The sequence below is a fragment of the Corapipo altera genome, unplaced genomic scaffold (assembly GCF_003945725.1).
Source record: "Corapipo altera isolate COAL_440 unplaced genomic scaffold, ASM394572v1 55, whole genome shotgun sequence".
In the NCBI taxonomy this organism is placed as follows: Eukaryota; Metazoa; Chordata; class Aves; order Passeriformes; family Pipridae; genus Corapipo; species Corapipo altera.
The window spans coordinates 2,378,674-2,391,081 of NW_020884882.1; the positions used below are offsets into that span (position 1 = coordinate 2,378,674).

Here is a 12,408-nt window from a genome sequence, read left to right on the forward strand (position 1 = left end):
GCAGGAGAGATCTAAATTTGGTTGATGTTTCCAAAACCCCCATCACCACTGTCATATCAAATGTGTTTTCTCCACTGCTGTTTGAAGGGACAGCCATGATGGCACTTCTATCACTTCTTTCATGACATTGGTCTTGCCAGAAGGGAATCCAGGATACATGAACCTGCACTATATCCTTGTCCTACATTCTCCTCTGGTTTCTCCATCAGAGTCACCAACCTTCGTCACAGTTCTCGCCGTGCTTGTTTGGGTTTGCACAGATGTGACAGGCTGTTCCTTTGAAACCCTCAAAGCACTGACAGTTGCCATTCCCCTGAATGCCATCACTGCACTGGAAGGAAAACAAAGATGAAACCAAAATGATTGAAACTCAGGGAACAAAGGGAAAGCCAAGACATTGATATCCATCAAAGGCACTTTGATACTTGCAGTAACAAATAGGACTTTGAAGAGTGGTGGTAGCAATGCAAAATCCCACAACAGCCATGACCTGATTCACATTAGAGCTCAAGAAAGAAAACCGACTGAGTATGTGCCATTTTCCTTGGATCTTCTGCTTCCCCCACTGCAGGCTCAGTCCTAGACCACAAACTCTGAATTGTACCTACCTACAACTACACCCTCAAACTACACTGATGGAACTGCTCATTGCAATGCAGCAGGATCCTTCACACTTACATTTCCCCGGCCATAGCATGGACTGGAAAATCCCCCTGGGCATGGCATGCAGTCTGGACCAAAGAATCCTTTGCAGCATCCAGGTTTCTGAAACAAAAGCAAAATTGGTAAGGTACGGCATGACTTGACAAGAACTGCCTGGAGCCATCCTGTGCTCATAGTTCTGAAATCCTCGTCTCTGCCACGGACTGAAATGGGCTGTCACCTTTGGCATCTGTGTGTCTAGGACCTCCTGAACTTATTTTTCAACAAACCCCTGCTTTCTGCTCACAGGCTGTTCCCAGAACAAACCACTATTTTCTGCTCTCTCTCTCTCTCTCTGACTTAAACAAATTGGGTCCATGTTTTCTATGAGCTTTTAATTCTTTAACAGTGCTGGCCCACTTGCTCCCTCTTTATTCTTGCCCAGGACTGCATTCCTTTGGAGGATGCATCAGTCCTGGATTGCTGGCCTTGTCACGACTCACTAATGGAAGAACAACCACAAGACAAACAGTCAGCAGTATTTCATAAAACACCCCCAAATCATTCCATGCAGCTGGCACTTTGAGAGTTCAGGAGCTGCAGACAAACATAAGGTCTATAAATTTGCAAGGAGCAACTTTACTGAACCATCTGACAATGGTTCATAAACAGGATGTAATCACTTCACAGCTTACAGCACTTTCCATGTGCTCAGCTTCCTTTAGGAGAAATGCTAAAGCTGGGACACCCCAGTTAACTCTACACCATCTGCCCCATGGCTTCCTGCAGCTTGGCTGGTCATAACTGGGGGTCTTTATTTTATTTATTTATTGCACTCAGGTTTAACTGAGCTGCTTTCTCACATTTGCAGCAGGTTGGTACCCTGTGTTCTCTCTGACAAAGAAAAAGCAGGTAGCTACAACATGTGATGGTCCTGGGGACAGCTTTTGTATGGGACAGCTTTCCTTTAGATCCCACCCAACCCTCTCAGCTCAAGGAATCAGAGCTCTGCTTGATGAAAGAGGAGGAGCAGAGCTGAGCCCCTGTCAGAGGGAATGTGGTTTTCCATCACACTCACCGTGATGGTTTGATTGCAGTACCTGGCGCATCCCTTCTTCAGGACATTCAGGCCTTCTGGATCATGGATGTAGACACATTCTTTTGGGAAGAGCGTTGGTTCCTGTACAAACAAAACAAGTCATCGGCACTGTCACCTTCCCCTTTGCTCTTTTTGCTGCAGAGAGTGGCTACACCTTATCTGTGAGCTGAGGAAGTTCACCGAGGAGCCAATGTGAACAAGATACAGTTATGGCAGCACCAGCAAGAGTGAAGGCACACGGTGGCCTCCTCTTGCTCCCAGCAGTCCCCAAGTCTGAGCCAAGGTGCTGCCCTTTAGTTACAATAATAGTATCTATGATAAGGGACAGAGTAAGAGTAAGGGGAGAGGGTAGGGAGAGTGGGGAAGGAAGGGAGGAGAGGATACAAGGGGGACAAAAGGGCAGGAGGAGAAAACAAAGTTTAAGAAAGAGGGGAGGAAAGAGATACAAGAGGGGAGAAGGCAGCAGGGAGGGAGAATGGGGCAGAGAGGGAGTAAGAGAGAAAATGAGAGTGTGAGAGGGAGGAAAAACAAGTGAGGGTGAGACTAAGAGGGACGGAAGTGAGACAGAGACAATAAGAGAGAGGGGGGAAAGGGCTGCAAATGATTTTGGAACAAGAGTGACCTGTCATGGAATTAGACATGGGCAGAACTGGGCCCCAGATGATTCCCCAGGCTTCACCTGCCTCAGTCAGGAAGGAAAATGAGCAAGTAGTGATTTTGCAGAGCTCTACTGCAGGCATTCATGCTGAGAGTGCATCAACAAGTTCTCCTGAAAGTCAGATCTCTCAGAGGACACCCAACAGTTAACAGTGGTGAACACCTCTCTGGCTTTCACAAAAAAAGAAGAAAGCTAGTTCTGCTCAGCTCTGAACCAACAGGGAGCACAGGCCAAGTACAAATTGTTTCTCACCCTCTGCTATGCAGAAAGCTTGTTGTAACCCTCTGGCTGTGATATAGGCAGTGGTGGTACCAGTGGGATCAGGATTGGTTCTGGGACTCTGGAAAAGTTGGCAGATTCTGCACATGAGCAGGAAAGCTCTACCTGAGGCAGAGCAAAAGTGCTAAAAGCTGCAAGTCTACAATTTCACTGAGCCCAGAGTTTCTCTCTGTTTGCTGTGCATTGATTCAGCAAACAGACTTCAGAATAAGAAAGACAACAGAGCAGTTAGTAGGTGACAGACTGGGCTCACTGAGCATGGATACATGGGGAGTGTGTCCCCTCTAACAAGCCCCTCTGCTAGTTGCCTTTCCTGCTCCCTATTTGAAAGTGGCTTGGGTTAGAAACTATCTATCATTGTGTCTGTATGTTATCATGTAAAGAAGAAATTACCAAAACAATCACAAATATTTACCATTTCTGTGCTGCCAGGTGGGCAAATGCTGGTGTTGAGGGCCTCACAATCCACACAAGAGCCCTGTTAAGAAAAGAAGAGGCAAAACATTAATCTTCTCAAAGAAACCCAGTCTACATGCTACGAATGTTACAGAGTTACCCCTCACAGTATATATCCAAAACATCACAATGTGTGTCTGAAACATTCCTAGGAGGGAGTTTCCACACTCTGAAATGGGTTAAATTTATTACTTTAATAAAATTACTCCTTTATCTCGAGGGGATGCTTGCACATGTCTGCAAGATGGGACCTGTCTCCACCCTGGGAGTCTGTCAGCCACTGGACACTAGGTTGGAAAACATTTTGGGCATCCATACACTGAATCAGGAAATTATGTGAAACCTCTGGCCCCTAGGGATTAACTGTGTCTCTCCAAACCCCTTGCCTGTTCAGAGCCTCATCTTTTTTCTTCAGCAACCTACCCATGACCAAACTGGGGAGCAAGCACCTCAAATGAGGTATATGAAACTATTCATGTAATAGTATCACACAGCATTTGTAGCTTCTGCTACTGAATGTCTGCTTCCTGTCCAGGCTACAGGACACCAGTGCGGACAGACGTGGGAACAAAGCACTGTCAGCTGAGTCAGCAAGTCCAGCATGAAGAAAGCCTTATGAAAAGGCAAATGTACTCAGGAATCAGAGGTAGGATGGGTGCATGGAAAGAACAACAACCTACAAGGAACATTTGCTGATTACCAGGAAAGCAGTGCCAAGTGTGAGCAGAAGGACCACTGATGGTGCTGATAGTGCCAAAATTCACATCAGGGTAACCCTCAGAGGGAATACATTTCCCAAATGCAATATACACAGCCTGCTTTTGTCCCTCCAGATGAGTGTGGGGTCCACAGCAAGCACCAGTGTGAGAATGGGACAACCTGACTTACCGTCACAATTTTATGTTGCTCTTCATTGCATCTGTGAGGCAAAATGGGAATTATTGAGGGGGGGATGAAGATGCCATCCAAGGTATGAATGATACCATTTGATGCCACAATGTCTCGCATGTTTAAGGGGATCCCTGATTCATCCATCAGAATTCTTCCCTGGTGCAGAAACACAATTTTAGCCCGTTAGGCAGCATCAACTACATAAAGGCAATGCAGGAAACAGATGGCTCACAACATCAAGGGCAACCACACAAATGGTTAAGCCTCTTAGTGGAGTCACAGATTGGATGATAAGAAGCAAACTAATTCAATGACCTCCTTTAAGTCGAGTTTTTTAAGCAGAGGAGGAAGCAGAGATGGGCTGAAATCACTTGCTCAGAACACATCCAGACTTTCTCCTAGCACAGGAGGGTTTGCCCAGAAGGGTTTTGATTCACACTTACATCTGCACTGATGTTGATGGTAAGTATCTGGTTAGCCATAGTAACAATTTGTGGCATCGTCATCAGTTTATCTACTGTCACCTGAAATAAAAACACAAGGGGATGGTACCAGGAAAAAGCAGGATCTTTTCAGTGCACCTTACAGAATCCTTCCATGGTTCCTGCCACTTGAAAAACTTCTCAGGGGGACTTAACATCTACATTTCATGAAATACCTTAAAAACCAACAATGGGTCAGAGGGACTTCCAGGACCTTGTGTGACTTGTTTGCAATACCAGAAACACAGCAGTGCTGGTGGCAGCTGCCTTGGTTTTCATTCTTTGTGTAAGAGTCCAGAACAGCTGAAGTAAAGTCTAACTGTGTCTTTTACTAACACAGCTGCAAGTGGGGTCAGACTAATAAGGGGATTTTCCCGGACATATCAAATAAACAATGAAAGTGCAGCCAGAAACATAATAGAGAACATATTTTGACTGAATAAATAAGCCTAAAGGTAGAAAAAAAGAGTAAACTGCAGCTTCTGTACTGAGAAACTTAATGATTTGAGAAAAGAGAAGTTCTGAGAACCAAGACAACTATTTCTGTGTCCTGCAGCAAAATCTTTACAATGTTTTCATTGTAAAGGCCACCCAACCAAGGAGCACCACCACTCCAGAAAACTTGAGAGTTTCTTGATGGAGAGCACAGTTGTCCCTTTTGGCAACCACTTTCATGGTAAACATTTTGCCTCATCAGATCCTGAATCACATCTCTGCTCCTCCAGGGGAAGTCCAAGAAGCAGCAGCTGAAGTCACCAATAGTGTGACCTCTGTGCCAAACAAGACAGTTGATAATGTGCTGGTCTAAAGGAGTCCAATTTTGTGGAGTGGGAGCTGCTGCCTTACCGCTGCTGAAGTGTAGATGTGATGTCTCACGAGTTCCTGAAGCTTATTTATGCCCTAAGGAAAGAAGACAACGTCAGGATTGGTTACCCCTTCAACACTCAGAAGTAAGAGGAAGCAAATTTTCTTTTAACCAGTGACTGACATTGCCAATGTCTATAGCAGTGAATTCACTTGGTGAGTAAATTCTTTCATTTTCCCCTACCAAAGCCGGGGTGAGGAAAAGCCAAGCACCAGATTTAAACAACCTGGCTAACACTGCAGGTTCCATCACTATCCACTTCTCTCCCAGAGCTGCACAGAAACTGTGAAGTTTTTGGTTTAGCTGACTCCAGGAAGAAGAATTTTCAGCGATGACCAGATGCACTGCACAAGTCATTCCAGCACAGCCCAGTGCAACACAGTCAGCTCAGGATGTCTTACAGCGCTGTGAGCTCTCACCTCTGTGAAAAGATAAATGAGCCTTCCATCTCTCAACTTGTCCACACCATCATTGCTGGGCACAAATACAGTAAAAGGGCCTGGTCCATCCAGGATTGCAGGCAGGCCACAATTCTGCAGAAACAGTGAGAGATTTCATCATGGATCAAGCAAGGGTTAGTGAGGGGGGTCCATCAGGAAGGGAGATGAAACACTCAGCAACACACTAGAGGCAGAGCTATTGAAAACTACTGAGATGGGTTTAAATGTTATTCAAAATTCCTCCCGAGGCAGCAGCAGGCTTTGTACAGCAGCAGTGCCACACCTCCCAAGACACAAACTCACCTCCAGTATAGTTTCAAACCTACTGAAGATCTCCATCAAAGCAAGGATCTCACCAATGGTTTTCTGCAAGAAGACACAGAGAGTAAAAACATGGCAGGGGCTGAATGAGGTCTGAGCACACACTGGAATGCCCAGTTTGTGGTTTGTAGGTAAAGAGCTACAGGAGACCTTCATCCTCAAAGAGATCAAACCCATATGAATACCCAGAACAATTGGTACAACATTCTCAGGGCACTTCAGCTGAAGAGCCACCACCACTCAACACTCCAGCTGCTTTTTGAACACAGAAAGTAACAATATTACACAGTCTGTTTTTACAGATTAACTATAATGGTGTAAAGTAAGTGCAAACTATTATCAAAACTCTACCAATTCCAAGAGATTTTGTCATTCTCTGTAAGTTTTTTGCAAGGAGGTAGGGGGCAAGAGATCCTGCTTTCTGCATGTAGAAACAATATAAAAATGCTCAGGCTTAACAATGCAGTAGCTATGACAAAACCATTTCCCAGCTAACAGGGAAAAATATTTAGCAGAACTTGACCCTGAAAATCCCACCCCGTGTCTTAAACTGAAGACATGACCTCAGAATGCAAAAGTCTAATCATTATTTGCCCTCATTTTAAATATTTTTGAGGGAAAGACAACTTCTTGATTATAATTTCAAAATGCAGTACAGACCAATTAAAGAAAATATTAATTTGATTTTTATGTGAAAAATGTTTTTCAATGTTTATCCTGTAAGATACACATTATTTAAGATACAATTTAAAAAGAGTTTATTTGTTATGAAGGGAGTGATCTCACTCATGGAAGTAGAATTCTCTACTTATCCAAGCACTGTAAAAGCATAATTGCAAGATCTTTATCTGACTTATGCAGTGCTATTAACTACTTTCAGAGGTATTTTACTAGTGCCTAACAGGTCTTATCATGAGCTGAATTAAAAAAAAAAAAGCCTTTTCCCATTAAAAAAATCCTCACTGATTTGGAAGGTTAATGATGAAAATTGTTCTTTTTTCAAGAGTTTATTCTGCTGTCCCATAAAAGAGAAGAAATATGAATACCTGTGGATTGCTGAGGTTGTCAGTGCTGGTTTTTTTCCTCAGGGTGTTAACCACATGCATGATGCCATTGGCTGCTGGCAGGTTTGAGTGCAGAACATTGTACAGCTCCCCCGGCAGGTCTTGATATCGAAATGATTTGATGTATGTCTGGATAAATATAAAGGTTATTTTCTTGTGGTGCATCTGTGTTATCATGACTGATCTATCAATCACTGCTCTCTGCCTGTAGGTCAGCAAGGTGAAGGCACAACCAGAGTTACTCTCGAAAAAGTAAATTTAAGGGGTGGCCTGGTTGTAAAACAGACATCCCATTCTCCTCGAGTTTTGGTAATGTTTAGATCCTGAGGGTACTTTTAAGTCTTAGTACCAAAAAAAAAAAAAAAAATCTCATCTGGGACAATCAGCTCTTGAATTAAGCTTGAGTGTGAACAATGCTTGATCCCAGCTCTGGATCACAAAAGGGTGTTGTGACCATCAAGAGCTGCCAAGTATAAGAAGGTAGTACAAGAAAGGCACGGTGCCTCCTGGGCAGCAAGGTACAGAATTTGGAGGCAATCCTGGAACTACAGCTTTGATTGCAACTGTTATTCAATCATGATGCCAACAAGGAGTCTTCATAACAAAGCCAAAGCATCAGGCTCGCTGAGGTACAAGGCAGAGATCTGGTCCTTCCCCTTTGTACACAGCCATGTACTGGATCTGGGTGTATGAAGGGGTTCAAGGGTAACCTATGAACTAAACATCCAAGTGTTGGTGCTGCAGCCACTATCCCAGCTCAGGAAAGCACAGCTTCCCTGTGCTTTTCATTTCAGCATGTGCAGTTCTTTGAATTGTTCCTCCCTGCCCTAAACTTCAGTTCACATCACTGAGGATTCTGGCTGAAACACAGGAAGGGGAGAGCAGACTTCCCAGATCAAAAGAATTCTGATTAAACCAACAGGAAAGAATTTTAGAAGGAGCATTGACAAGCTCAGCCTGGATTCCCTGACTCCAAATAGTGCTTTGTCCTTTCAATGCATGCAGAGCACATGTACTATGACCCAGACCTTAAGGCCAAGGCTGGATCCTCAGAGAGGAAATAGGGCTCTCTCCCTTGGCCACCTGTGAGCAGGCATGCAGGAAAGGTGCAGGATGGAGAGAGATCTATGGAGACTGAAAAACATGAGTCAACTGGGAAAGAGAAAAAAAGAGCCTTTCATATCAAGACAGGATGATGAAAAATTCTTTGATAGACAGACTAAGAAAAATAAAATAGAAAGAGAGGAAAAGAGAAACTAGAAGAGAGAAAATATTCAGCACGTGGTTGTGTCCAAGCACACAAACCCCAAGGAAGCATTCACTCTGAAAAGAGACTTCGCTGCCTCTTTCGTGTCAGCCACATGGATATTGTAGTTGCTAATGGCTGGTGCAGGGAAAAGGTCTCTTTTCCAGAATACACACACAGACCATGGAAAGACCATTCACAAGTCAAATTCTTGCTAATTTGTTGTCTGTGAGAAAGAGAATGTGGTTGCTTTGGGTGTCTGGTCTTAAACCCTCTCACTTTGGACTCCACAAAGGAGCTTGTTCTGATCACAGGCAGGCTGATCTCAGAAAAGGTTTTCTGGTTAGGGAAGTGCTCAAGCTCCAGTCTGTCCTGTGTGAAAGCAGAGGTCCAGGCCTTCAGGAGATGCTTTACCTGGCTCGTGAACGTCAGCTGGTGTCCTGACAAGGTCCACATTGTCTTGGTTTTAATCATGTCTTCTATTAAGTGCAGACCAGGAACAATGTGCATTCTGCACAACCGCTCAGCAGTGGTGTCCTTTGGGGAAGAGAGCCCACAGAAAAAAGATAAATGACATGTTCTTTCAGAAACCTCGTTTACCATAACATTACCTTTCTCCCAGCTAACACACACAGAGGAATACTTAGCGTACAAGATGGAACTTCCCTCTTCATTTTGGATCACTGGAGTAGCACTGTGGCAAAACTCTCTCTTCTGTTTGTGTACATATTCAAACACTGATTAACCTGCAAGTGACTTTAGAGGAATCCTCCAGACAGAAACCTATTGGATTTGGACAATTTGAGAACTATCCTTGCGTGGTTCACATTACAAAATTTGTTGAAGCTCTCCATACATAACCTGTGTTGATGCTGAATGATGCAGGTGGTCTAATCTGCTAAATTTGCATTTAGTTTCTTCTTTTCTGTTCTGGACTTACCATCACTGACGCTTTTGTAAAACAATCGTTGGTCAATACTGATTTAGGTGGAACTGATCCTTCTGGGAACAGGTAGACTAGATAACTCAGGGGCCTTTACTGATGTATTTTCTATGAATTCAGAATTACCATTTCTGGCCATAGGTCCAAAATCCAATATTTCGGTGCAATACTCAGCCCCTTTTGAAGACACCACCCTCAAGCAGTGAAAAGCCACCTAATGTTTTGAGAATAGTCATACACAGGAGGTTCAAGCTCTAAATGAAGAATGGTCAGAAAGACTCACACTTCCTGACATTAAAACCAAACAAACTCCATCAGTACTGAAGAAAGAGACAGAGATTTTTAAAATAATGTAAGGGATGTAACATGCTCTGTGAGACTGCTACTTAACCAGACAATGAAAACTCTTCCCAAGAGACAGTTTCTATAAATATTGCCTGCAAAAGTTCCTCTCTTTTGTTAATCAGTTTTTACAGGCTGCAGAACTCAGACAGGAAAGAACCCTAAGACTGCAAAAATTCACTAAACCCAAGAACACTTACATTAAATTCCATTCTATCATGAATGGGAAGAAGGGATGGTACAAAGACTGTGAAGGGCCCGTATTTAGTCAGCAACGTCGAGCAACCAGAAGCTGTAAAAAGAGGGGCAATGTGAAGTAATTACTTGGTGTATGGTTGAACTACAGCAATAATTATTCCTCTCATTAACAGCACAAGTCAATCTACACATTATCAGCCTGGTGCAAGTAACTAGTACTTGTTTACAAGGAAGCAGAGGGACTTTAGTACTGTTATCACAGCCCAGCTTGGTTGCTATGAGTTTTTTGCTCTTGCCAAGAAGATTTCTGAAGGATTGGTGACTCTGGTGCACTTTGAATCACTGCTGAAATTTGCAGAATTTTTATAATAATTTTGTTCCTCCATGCTTACTACCTTATTCTTGGGCCCAGTCTTCCCCTTGAAACAACTAATTTTTGTGTCTCATCAGTATTTTTTAACATTAACTGCTTCTTGAGAAGCTGCTATGAATCCACAGTTGTCACTCAATCAACAAAGGTTGTTATTAAGTCCTACTGCACAGGAGTCAGGAACCTGGAGATCTTCATGTGGTTGCCCATAGCATAAATCATTATGGAAAACATATGCAAAAAATGAGTGTTGGCAACATTGATATGAGGAGGGGTATTCTCAAAAGGTAAGCTGAGCTTTTAGCCCTGTCTCTGTGCTCCTGCCAAGGCAGTGGAGATAGAAGACGGGCAGAGGACAAGTTGGAGAAGGTATCTAACATAAATAAGCTTTGACATGACCCAAAGGGTTCTCATTCTGTCAAACACATAATACTGAACAGTTTCCCAAATTCCCAATCCAGAACTGGTAAGATAAGTTCAGAGATGTGATGTGTTTAATTTTGCAGCTCATGATCATACATTGTGAAACAGATCTATTATGCTGAAAGTAGCCCTTTCTGACACACTCTCGTCCCCACATTTGTTCCATACCCCAAACAAAACCAAAAAACATTTACCAAACATTTTCCTGGCGATGTTAAATTTCCTAGCAAACCTTCCTCGCAAATTGAGCTGATTTATTTCACCCAAGAGATCTTTATAGCAGCTTCTCCCATCTCCAATCTCCCCTTCTTTACACACACAGCTAAGAGACAAGAATGAAACATAACAAACCATTATAAACCAGTTTGCAACACATTCAACAAATGTGAGTAGAACAACATATCAGTATTCAGGTTTGAAAGACAAATCCCAGTTTTAAGATCATAGGATCATGGAATGGTTTGGGTTGGAAGGGATCTTAAAGATCATTTTGTTCCAACCCCCCTTCCATGGGCAGGGACACCTTCCATTGGACAGGTTGCTTGGAGCCTCATCCTGCCTGGCCTTGAACACTTCCAGGGACGTAGGTAAGAGTTGAGTAACTTCTGCCTAAACTAAGTGACAGGGAAAAAGATGCACACTTCTGCAGAGCAAGCAAATTTGACTATCCCAAAAGAATGAAGATGCTTTCTCTGATAAAACCAACATAAGGACTGTTGGTTCAGGGTACAGATATCCCCAATATATTTATCAACACCTTTGTAACTTGATATTCAGTCAGTACCAGTCATTACAACATCCAAAAATCTGAGGTAATGCATAAAAAACCATAAAAATCACAAGCTAAGTGGCAATCTGGCAAAGAGCTCCTATGTGACCCCTTGGCTTCAGCGAGAAGTGCCAGCTCAAGCACACCAGGTAGCTACAGTTCATCTCAACTCAATGAGGGGCCCAGGCAGGCTGATGACTTTTCATGAAAAGTTTATCTACATGTGAAAATCTCCATCCTGCTTCACACGGATCCACAGTCATTACTCAGGGACTCCTGAAGATCCCTGGCCGATAACTGTGTTTTTTCCCGTTTGGGCTTTGTCCAAGATCGGCTCTGCTCTTTCTGTTTCAGCCATGCAAAGACATGGGACACAGGGGAGGGATCTGACATCACTCCAGCCTCACAGGGCTGAGTGCCAGCAGCTGGGGAACACATATATAAGGCAGGGACTGTGCTGAACACGGTGTCCTGCTCTGTGCCTGCAGATCTTCAGAAAGGGAAGTCACTGTGCTTCAGTCCTGGCCTGGAGCACACGAGGAGCTGGTGGATGATAATAGTTTCAGCAGCACTGGAGAAGGAAAGGTCAGGGAGATGGGCTTGCTCTTTCCCTCTTCAGTCTCAGTCAAGCTCCACCTTTTCTTGATAACACACAAAATCCTCAGGTATGCAAAAATGATCCTGTATCCAGCAATATTTCCCATGTAAGGAGTATCAGCTTCTAGGTGTTTTGCTCCAAAGGACTAAATGAGGTCTGGTGTTCCTTCACTCAATTTCTCCCTTCCCTGTCCATCTGCAACTCTAATTTTTTTCCTGCTTATACACCTGAGTGGGAGAAGAGACAAAGACTTATCCCTCAGAAGCGTGAGCAAACAAGTCACATATTTCCCCTTTAATGATTGATTATTAACTCATAATAA

The 12,408-nt window shown here is 43.4% G+C and overlaps 1 protein-coding gene across 4 annotated transcripts in view; it reads right to left on the minus strand.

Annotated features, from left to right (window-relative positions):
* STAB1 (stabilin 1) overlaps positions 1-12,408 on the minus strand; it is a 60,942-nt gene that overhangs the window by 27,892 nt on the left and 20,642 nt on the right. For all 4 annotated transcript variants that reach the window (XM_027640688.1, XM_027640687.1, XM_027640690.1 and 1 more), the window contains 13 exons: positions 10,914-11,041; positions 9,929-10,020; positions 8,858-8,980; positions 7,180-7,326; positions 6,116-6,178; positions 5,792-5,905; positions 5,354-5,407; positions 4,469-4,549; positions 4,023-4,181; positions 3,094-3,156; positions 1,721-1,822; positions 679-765; positions 220-331 (listed from right to left, as the gene is read on the minus strand). In XM_027640688.1, the coding sequence (XP_027496489.1) occupies positions 220-331; positions 679-765; positions 1,721-1,822; positions 3,094-3,156; positions 4,023-4,181; positions 4,469-4,549; positions 5,354-5,407; positions 5,792-5,905; positions 6,116-6,178; positions 7,180-7,326; positions 8,858-8,980; positions 9,929-10,020; positions 10,914-11,041 (1,325 nt within the window). The remainder of the gene's footprint in view (positions 1-219; positions 332-678; positions 766-1,720; positions 1,823-3,093; positions 3,157-4,022; positions 4,182-4,468; positions 4,550-5,353; positions 5,408-5,791; positions 5,906-6,115; positions 6,179-7,179; positions 7,327-8,857; positions 8,981-9,928; positions 10,021-10,913; positions 11,042-12,408) is intronic.